General features: G+C 34.4%; 1 protein-coding gene across 1 annotated transcript; it reads right to left on the bottom strand.

The window, feature by feature from the left end:
- Nucleotides 1-1084: 1084 nt before the first annotated feature.
- On the bottom strand, nt 1085-6685 carry LOC120262717 (cell division protein FtsY homolog, chloroplastic-like). Its single transcript, XM_039270671.1, is given in 13 exon segments — nt 1085-1283; nt 1733-1883; nt 1973-2035; nt 2232-2300; nt 3758-3840; nt 3929-3997; nt 4226-4346; nt 4807-4844; nt 5837-5895; nt 5978-6051; nt 6162-6175; nt 6178-6265; nt 6341-6685. Coding segments are annotated over 12 exon segments (1092 nt in total). The 5' UTR covers nt 6641-6685; the 3' UTR covers nt 1085-1283; nt 1733-1769.
- Nucleotides 6686-9964: the final 3279 nt, after the last annotated feature.

Genomic DNA, 9964 nt, shown 5'->3' with positions numbered 1-9964 from the left:
TTTTTTCTTTTTATATATATTTATATATATAAACACACAAATGTATATGATCTCCCATTTTTAAAATTTTATTCCGATTTAATCTTTTTTAATCAATAATTCATTATCAATGTTCAAAAGTAATCTTGCTCTTTAAAAATCATACACTTATGTTATATCTAAAAACTATTCTTCTATTGTTAATCGAATTTTAAAAGTTATTTTTTGTTATTTAATATATATCTCAATTAATTTGATGAAAAAAAACTGTGACTTAAGGAAGACTAGCCTTTGGTTTCACAAACAAACCAAAACTGGGCCATGGTCATCTGGGCTAAAAACATCGGCCCATTAAAAATGGGCTTTGGTTTTACTAGGATAAGATATAACCGAGCCTGCCAAACTTCAAACATAATAAGAACTTTAATAATTTGGTCTTCGATAGCTTTGATTCATTCTATACAAGGTTTTAGTACGGAAAACTTAAAATAAATAAATAATCAAAATTATTTTAAAATATCTAATTATACCCTGCGCAATCATACCCCTCTAAAATTGTTTTTCTGTTTCTTAATTTCTACTCTCTCTATATAAATATACACATAAAGCATGTGTTCTCTTTATTATTTTCATGTTCTGCCCACACTAGTTTCAGTGTGCAACATCACAATTTTTCTTTTCTTTTTCTTTTTAGTTTATTTGTTTCATAAATAAAAAGAGGTAAGCCACGAATCCTTAACTATGTTGGAAGAAAATCGAACTTTCGAACTTCGACTTGGGAAAAAAATAAACTATCACTCCCATAACAATATTCGGCATAAACAATAAATATTCATTAGCTCAAACATTTTTAATAATTGAGGCACTAAAATGACAATAAAAAAACAATGTAATTCAGATACCTAATGGAAATTTTAAACAAAAAGGGAAAAGTTTTCATATCTAGAGCTTGAAGTATAATTGGGGAGAAAATATTTCAATATCTAATAAGAGTATGATACCTGTTTATAATTCAGCTTGAAGTATACTTCTTGGGTGCTTGATCTTCACTTTGTAAACTGGCGTCAATTCAAACAGCAAAATGATAACCTGATTTACATTTCAATTATAAACTAACTTTGGAAATAGATAATTTACAAAGATGGAAAATCATTCTGTTATCAATACTTCAATGGGAACAAGATTATTCAGACATTTGAGCTAACCAATATTTCACTTATGTGTCTCCATTGCTGTTGCCTTGCAAATATGTGCAAAATCATTCTTTCCAAGGTAGGTGGTAGGCAAAAGTTATGAGCGTTTATCTGCAAATCAATATAAATAGATTTCATGGAAATATCTACAAATATATATATATATATATATATAGCAATATATTTTCTAGGGGTGTCCCCACAGGAGCCGTTATATCACCTATTTAACGTTTGTTGTTTCATTACTAACCCCGGAGGTGGCCGACTCGACGCACCGCCCGACCTGTAAGTCCGAGGTTATATTTATAATAAAACAACAACCGTTAAATGATGATCTAATAGTTAATGTGGGACATCCCTAGATTACAGTCCTATATATAGAATTCTGAATGGCCCATTCTGTCAATTATTAAGCAATTTCTAACAGTAATCAGTTATTCAATAAATTTGGGATTGATAAAACTCCAACCTGATCTCTAAAACCAAATAAGGAGATACAGCAAAAGAATTTGTAAGAACAAATGAAAAGAATTTAAGTACTAGATTGACTGGATGCTTACAGGAATTGGCTCAAGCAGTCCATGTCTTTCTGATAGCTCAAGAGAAAATAGCATCGACAAAGGCCTCAGCATCAAAAGGTTGTAGGTCATCCACCCCTTCGCCAACACCCACAAATTTTACAGGGATGCCAATCTCATCAACAACACTGACCTGTATAAGTAGAAGAATGGTTCAACCAATAATAGATAAGTTTTATTTTTAAAATTCCTAGAAGGGATCATAAAAGATTCTGGCATTACCACGCAGCCACCTCGAGCAGAACCATCAAGCTTTGTCAAAATATAGCCCGTGATTCCAACCACCTGTTTTAATTTTGAGGACCAAATTCCAAGTTTTAACAGTTAGAAAAAAAAACATCTTTTAGAGTGAAAAAAAAATGGATAAATGTCATATGATAACAACTCAGAACAAACAGCATCTGAGTGCTTTGCATATTCAAAACAAATTGTTTAAGAATGTACTTTATCACTACTTGATATGGCTTCAGATGACGGTTACCTCATTAAATTCTCTTGCTTGAGGAAGCATATTTAAGCCTGTTGTTCCATCCAAAACCAGCAGGACCTCCTGTAGAAATCATATAAAGTGTCAAGTTAGGCACAAAATTCCAAATTTTCACATGAGAAATTGAAACACAATTACTACAATATATCACCCTTCTTGAATTTTTATATTTAACACCCTAATTATTTGATCATACATTGATCAACACCCACATACAGTATATCATTTGAGATTTTTCTGATGATAATCCACAGCTAAGAAAAATAAAGAAATGCACGCATGATTAATTTACCTGCAAGATTTACACCAAAAAAGTACTGCAAGTGTAAGGAAAAAGGGTTGGTAGGAATCACACTAACAATACTTCTCCACACATTGGTTTGAATTTCTATTTAAAAGTTACAAACCTACTAGTGTAAACTCAGTGATATAAGCAATTTAGAAGAATAACCACAACAACAAAGGAACAACTTCAGTGTAAGTTCAAGATGACAGACTGCCTCACTATTCTCCAAATCTTAACTTGCTTATGCTCTTCTCCAATAAATGCTATCTTGAAAGTACTGCAGTGTCAATTTTGTTAAATGCAAACCAAACAAATTATTTAAGCTTGCTTCATTCCAAAAGCATACGCTAATAGGAAAGGCCCAAACATGTATATTAAAGTCTAAACTTTTTATATTATCCAATGTGGGATTATTATGTACTTCAATACACCCCTTAGATACATGTCACACTATACTAACTAGCAATGTTGCAAACACACCAATTGACCAAGGCTTGATACCATGTTAGATGCAAGCCAAACATAATATCTAGGTTTAATTCAACCCCAAAACTTACGTTGATAGGATGAGAGACCCATATAAATATAGTGAAGTCCAAACTTACTAGATTAACTAATGTGGAGCAATTAGTTACTATAATAACTATGATATCCCAAACATAATTATTAAGCAAATAAAAAGTCCATCTACCAACATCTGAATGATACTTCAATAAAATGGGCAGGTCATCACAAAATTTAATATCATCAGTTAGTGGACACTTCAAATTATCTCAAGACTTCATATGTAGATGTGCCATCTACATCAGCAATTGCATTAGGCCAACGTGCCATCATATTGCTCACCAAAACCTTTTCTACCTTATGATGCCTTATTATTCCAAAAATTCTTATTATCTCTTGCGATAAACAATCCTAGGAAGGATGCAAAGTAAGGCAATAAGTTTCAATTAAGTTCACGATCACAGGCTCTGATGTAAAACAACACAAAAGAACAAAGATTTTCAGAGAAAGCGGAGTGCTTTCATTGCACATTACCCTGATTCATGATAATATTGACCTAAAATGGAGAACTTGTTAATGCACATAACAGGGTACTATGCCATCTACCATATTCTTGGCAAGCATGGAAAATTCAACTTGTCTTTTAGAAATCAAGTTTCGACTAAATTAGGTGCATATTATCAATAATAAATCAGACATAAAAAACGTAATTGATGCACAATGGTCATACATTAGGAGCCCCGGAGACGACTTTGGCAACAGCTTTCTTGCATGCAATCAACTCTTCCATCAAGCTATAATTTGTGTGCAGACCTAACAGAAATTAGAAGAGGTGTCAAATTGAAAACAGAGAATGTTGACCAAAACAAAGTAACTTAATCCAATCAAATTTGATACCCACGCCCAGATGTATCACATAGAACAACGTCATATCCTTGTTCCTTCCCCTTCTTTACAGCCTGCGAAAGAACTATATAGAAAATCAGTTTTAGATGGCATATTATCATTTTCCCGTGGAGCAAATATTGAGGCACTAACAAGAAATTACTAAAAGATGATCTTTCACAACTCCAGACCGGAATAACACACTCATAAACCCAATGAGTAAGTGGTTCGACCCATTCAAATAAAAATCTTCCCAAGACAAAGCTATTGACGAACACAAATTGCCACAACCACATGATGCAATTGCACAAACCTGATGAGGCTTTAACTTTATCATCTTGAGCTGTAACTATTTCTGATCCAGTTCTCTCTGCCCATACTTCTAGCTGTTCACTAGCTGCAGCTCTAAACGTGTCACCAGCTGCCATTAATACCTGAAACAAACAGCTACAAGAAAATATAGGAAGATCCTTTTGAAAACTTTGCATAATGCAAAGAACCAGCAAAAAAATGAAATATTCTAGGTGAAAGGCTTTCTACAAATATCATAGACTTTTCCAAAAATATATTCTGGCTTAATCCTTTTTCTTGCCCTGAACATTTCATAGTTACAATTGGGATAAAGCAATAATCTACCGCATCATGACTATTATTATACAGCGTGCAGGGCAAGCACAAGTACCTTTTAGATAACCATCTCAATAATCATTCAGTAAAATTTTTGAGACAAATGAGATATTACCTACACCAACCGAACCAAATAATACAAGATTGTAGATCATGGAGAGAATAAAAAAGATCAAGTTATTGATCAATCCTAGAATTAAGGATTGAAGTATGAAATAACAGAACAGGAAGAAATATTCCAAAATAATAATTAAAAGGAGGCCTAACCTTAACCCCTTCATTCTTCAACCTATGAGCAAGTTTTCCTACACAAATTAAAGCAAAAGAGATGAACAATATAAAATACTGATACTTATAGTCCAATGTGAAACACAAAAAGATAAGTTCTAGCTAGCATAAATTCATATGGTATGTAATACTGATAGAAACTAATATATTTTCATTATCATGTGTTCAATTAACTCTTGATTTCATCTGTACTACCAAGATGAATATTTTTTTTTTTCTTTTTACACCTTTAATAATAAAATATCAGATCAAAATACAGGGAGAAAATACTAATATATTTTCCATGTCAGATTAAGGTAGTTGCAATATATATTTTACTGGAATTAACATGAGCACATAGCTTTTTTTCTTGAAAAAAGGAAACCTGTTATTTTCTGAACAGGCTTTTCCAAATACTGCAATACACATTGGTTTTCAGTTCTGAACGGATCAGCACATTGGTGCAAAATCTTTTAACAAAGCAAACAGGAAGTTCTTTCAATCTTCAATTCTTGTATGAATAACTCATCAATCCTCTTGCTAGCAATGAGATACTCCCCACCTCCAATTTTCAAGCTACTGTTATATCTCATTTATTAAAGTCATTTATTTTGCTTTGGGATGCATCATACCACACTATCTTTTCTTTTATTTTGTTTATATTTGAACAATTAAATCATAAATTAACTTCATAAGATTAATTATCTAGAGAAGTTAACAAAAGAATATAACAAAAATTTAAGATAACCCATCTTCAATAATACATTCTAGTGCGAAGCGCCGAAGTCAATAGCCATCTTCAAAAAATCACCTCATTAACAACTGATAAGCAGATTATTTCTTAAAGTAACTCATTAGGTGATCAATTGACACTTACATTAGTTCATACAACTAACTAGCGCTTTGGGGACATGCACATATCTAATCCTAGAGAACTTAGGCAATAAACAATAACACTCATTCGAAAACCAAAAATAAGCAAGATTGTCAGGATACGAAGAAGAGAACAAAGAAACAAATAACACTTTACCAAGGGATGTCGTCTTTCCACCTCCATTCACACCAACCACCATAATAACAGCAGGCTTCCTGCTGACACAAGAATATCAAAATCTAGAAAAATGGCAATCAACTCTATAAGTTAGCATTCCTTTAAAGTCCAAAGCCAAACCTGAATCCCAGTTGAAGTTCAGTCTTGCTACCTTTGGTCTTCAACAGCTCAAGAACACTTTTTTTCAGTGCATCCTAAAAAAACATCCACATTATATAACCAATCAAAGAATTTCCATAAGATTTCTCAAAAATTACACAAATCAACAACCAAAGATCAGCTCAAATGCCAGAAAGATGATGACCTTTATCTCACTTCAGATTTGAGGTTCCCCGCCAATATATCATCTCGCAGACTATCAACAATCTTCATCGAAATCTTAGGGCCGAAATCGGATACCAGCAAGGCCTGCAAACGAAAAAAACAAAACCAATTAGCTTTCATATATGAATTTTTTTCTTGATTCCTTCCTCCTTCGCCGACCTCTTCGAGCTCGTCGAGGACGCGGTCAGTTTCGGAGAGGTTCCAGTAGAGAAGGAGCTCATCGATGACAGCGAGGTTCTGGCGGGTCTTGGAGAAGCCGGAGAAGATCTTCTCTACGTCGCTCTTGGCCTTCTCTTTAATCAGACGGCCAAGTCTAGTGAAGAACCCGGTCTGCCCCGCGGAGCAGCGGAACCGTCCGGCGCCGTCTGGCCGGAGCTTGACACAAGCCGGGAGCTTGGAGTGAGAGAGGGAGGGAGGCGAGAGGAGGGACATCAACGGCGACACGGCGGAGGCTAACATCACTCTTGTTTCTCGCGCTCCCTCGCCTTCCCGAAAGTTTGGATGGGACGGAGAGGTGTCTTTTATTTATTGTTTATTCATTTATTTTATTTTATTATTATTATTTTTATTTTTATTTTTTGAGAAATGCGACAAGCACCAGAACCCAGGGACTGACGTGCTCTCACTTTACATAAGACATGAGATTGGATCTCGGATCATCCCCAAAATAAACGATTACATAAGGACCCAATACCAATTGACCTAAAAACCGTTGGTGTTTATTCATTAACTTGTGTTTAAATTTGTATATAAATATATAATATACATATGGTTTAAATCATTTGTGTAAGTACACAAATAACAGTTGATTAAGGATATTTATTTACCATTATTAGATGATAATTCAATGACTATTATTCATATAGATATTGTATATATTTACTGTATAATATTGTATAACACTGTTTAATACTGTTTAAAATTGTTTATAAATAGATCATAGCCAATGGATTGATTACTGTAAATTATTTTAGATTTCAAATCTTGAGAGGCAAGGGATAATGGGTTTTTATGAATTTGATGCCAATGGCTCTAAACTTTTATTTAAAATATATTTTTAAAAATGAAATTGTATTTAAAAAATCAGATTTTTGAAAGTCTCTAAAATATATACTTTTAAAATAAGAATAAATCACTTAAATCAAAATAATAGTAAAATAATAAAAAATACAAATTACAAATTACAAACGATACAGACTATAACCTAACTAAACCGAATATAGCTCATGAACTATAATAAATTTAACTATACAAAATTAGAGTACATGATTAATAAATTTAAGAACAGATGAAAAAAATTATCACTCAAAAGAAGATGAGAAGACTCAAGCAACTAGCTTGCTATTGTATGATCCCATAAACTCTAGACTCTTTGAGTAGGACAACTAATCCAATTTATTTTAGAGAAAATTACTGTTCACCCCTCGTAATTTTCAAAACTTCACAAAAACTCCCTCCTACTTTTACACACCCCGGTCAGCCCTTCCGTTAGTGTTTAACTTCCTTTTTACCCCCTACCGTTCATTTCAAATGGGTTCATATTGTGAAATCTCATTTTTACCCTTAAAAATGGTGGGGGAAAAAAAGGCCAAATCACATCATGTTCAACTTTTTCAAGGGCTTTCTGCTTGGTTTCTGATAGACAATGCCTAGAAGTTGCATTACATCTTATTCTTCTCCTCATATCTCCTCATTTGATTTGTTCGACTTCAGTTATGTCGGTTTCATGATCTGATGAGAATCTCTTCGTTCTATCGGGTTTGACCATTCCGCGAGTGTTTATTATAGCGACTCATTTGTGGTAGTCCGGGTAAAGTTTATCATACCGAAATATATAAATCGGTTTCTCAACGAGAAAATGAAGTTCATTTCCATCGGATTGGTCAAGTCGACTCCATCTTCAAAATGAGATGTAGCCGATTTTATTGTCGAGAGCGAGAGCATGTGTCATTGTCGTCTCCGTTTGAAAAAGCGAGTTCATTTCGTTGTAAAAGTTCTTCTCGTTTATGGTTATCTATTTGTATATTTTTAAATCTTTGTTTAACTATTTGCTATTATCTGTTTAAATATATTACCAATATGTTTAATAATTGTAATCTCCGTTTAACTTTATCTTTACCTGTATAACTATTCATATTAACGTGTAAATTCTCAAAGTCTCTGCGTAAAATGGTGATCTTTTTTTCGTTTGATCGAATTGTTGGCGGTGTACGTGGCAGGTGGCAGGTTATGGTATCCGTGCGTAAGAATTAATGACGCATTAATTCTTATGCATGGTACTATAAATATCCGAACACCCGGATTCGTTGTCAGTCGATCGATGTCGGTCCACGTGCGTTTAACTTTTTTTCTCGGATATGAAGCGTCGACTGCTTGTGGACTTCACACCATAAATAACAAGGAAGAACCCTTCCATGGACAGACCACTCCTCGTCGTCTTCATCATCCTCCTCCTCCTCCTCTTCCTCCTCGTCATGCTACCTGCATGTGATGATATTCTGAGTCGGACGAAAGTTCGAAAGATCGACTCTATCTCGAAAAGGATGTCTCGTGATCCTCCTTATCTTGAGAATCAATCAGTAGTAATCACGTGACAAGTTAAACTATCTTTTCACGCGAAGTCGAAATACCCGCGTAATTGCACGAATCGCGGAGGATTCTCCAGTGGTGGATGACAGGCGAGCAATTAAGCGGGCGTTTCGACTTGGGTAAGAAAAAAAGCTTTCACTTATGCGTGATTGCGGAGGATTCTCTAGAGGAGGGAGATCGGGGAAACATCCTTTAAGGCGAAGTTGATATTTATCACTTGAGACTTTTTGTTACCGTTTAAGAACCTTACGTCCGGTGTACTGACTATTACTTTACGTGTTTAACTATCGGGATCTTCGCTTAAGTCGAGACCATGATACATTGATTAATAGAGCGTTTTTTTATGAATGTGTTTGTTTAACCTTTTTTTAATGTTCTCGTTGTGCGGGGTTCAAGTTGATGCGCATGTTATGCAACCGCCGTGAGCGTTCGAATGTCTGGACACTTGTTTCGTTCTCGACGGGTCGAGTCGTGAGTGTCGAGGTCCAGGAAGGCGTTGTAAATGTTGTAAATGTTTTTATTTTTAAATGAAACGAAAGCTTATTTGAATGTGAACTTATGATATTTAATCAGATTCTCCATTGTAAACGTTTAAATATTTTAAACAAACAAGCCTATTTGAGTGCGTTGTAGTTGATCTTGTTGTTGAGACAGAAGATATGCCATTGCCGAATCCTAATGAAAACGAGTTTTACTCGTTGTAAGTTCCTTCTCTTTTATTTGATCCAGTTGTATGGGTTCATTAGTGTTTAAATATGTCAGTCACTGGTTAACATCTTGTACTAGTCGTTTACGTTATTCGGTAACTGCTTAAGTATTTAATTTAACGTTTAAATATTGTCATTATCACTTAAATATTATATTCTCCGCTTAACATATTGATCTTTTCATTTGACTGAAATATTGGTAGGAATTTAGATTCTGGGAGTGCACCCGTTCATCCCCATGGTGACCCTGACGGTGTGGGATGTCTTCATTCCTCGTCAGATCATTCTGAAGTGTTGTCGTTGGATATTGGACAATGTTTTGACGGTGTTGAACATTTCAGGGATGTACTTCGAAATCATGCAATCAAACGGAATTTTGACTTCAAATTCGTAAAGAATGAAAAAAATATCGGGTGATCGTGGAATCTGCTGCCGATGGTTGTCGTTGGGACGCCTTCATGCATCAAAAGAGTATAACAAAAATACT

This window comes from Dioscorea cayenensis, chromosome 1 (genome assembly GCF_009730915.1).
Source record: "Dioscorea cayenensis subsp. rotundata cultivar TDr96_F1 chromosome 1, TDr96_F1_v2_PseudoChromosome.rev07_lg8_w22 25.fasta, whole genome shotgun sequence".
Lineage (NCBI taxonomy): Eukaryota > Viridiplantae > Streptophyta > Magnoliopsida > Dioscoreales > Dioscoreaceae > Dioscorea > Dioscorea cayenensis.
The sequence above is the reverse complement of the archived record's forward strand: the minus strand, read 5'-3'. Positions and strand labels throughout refer to the sequence as shown.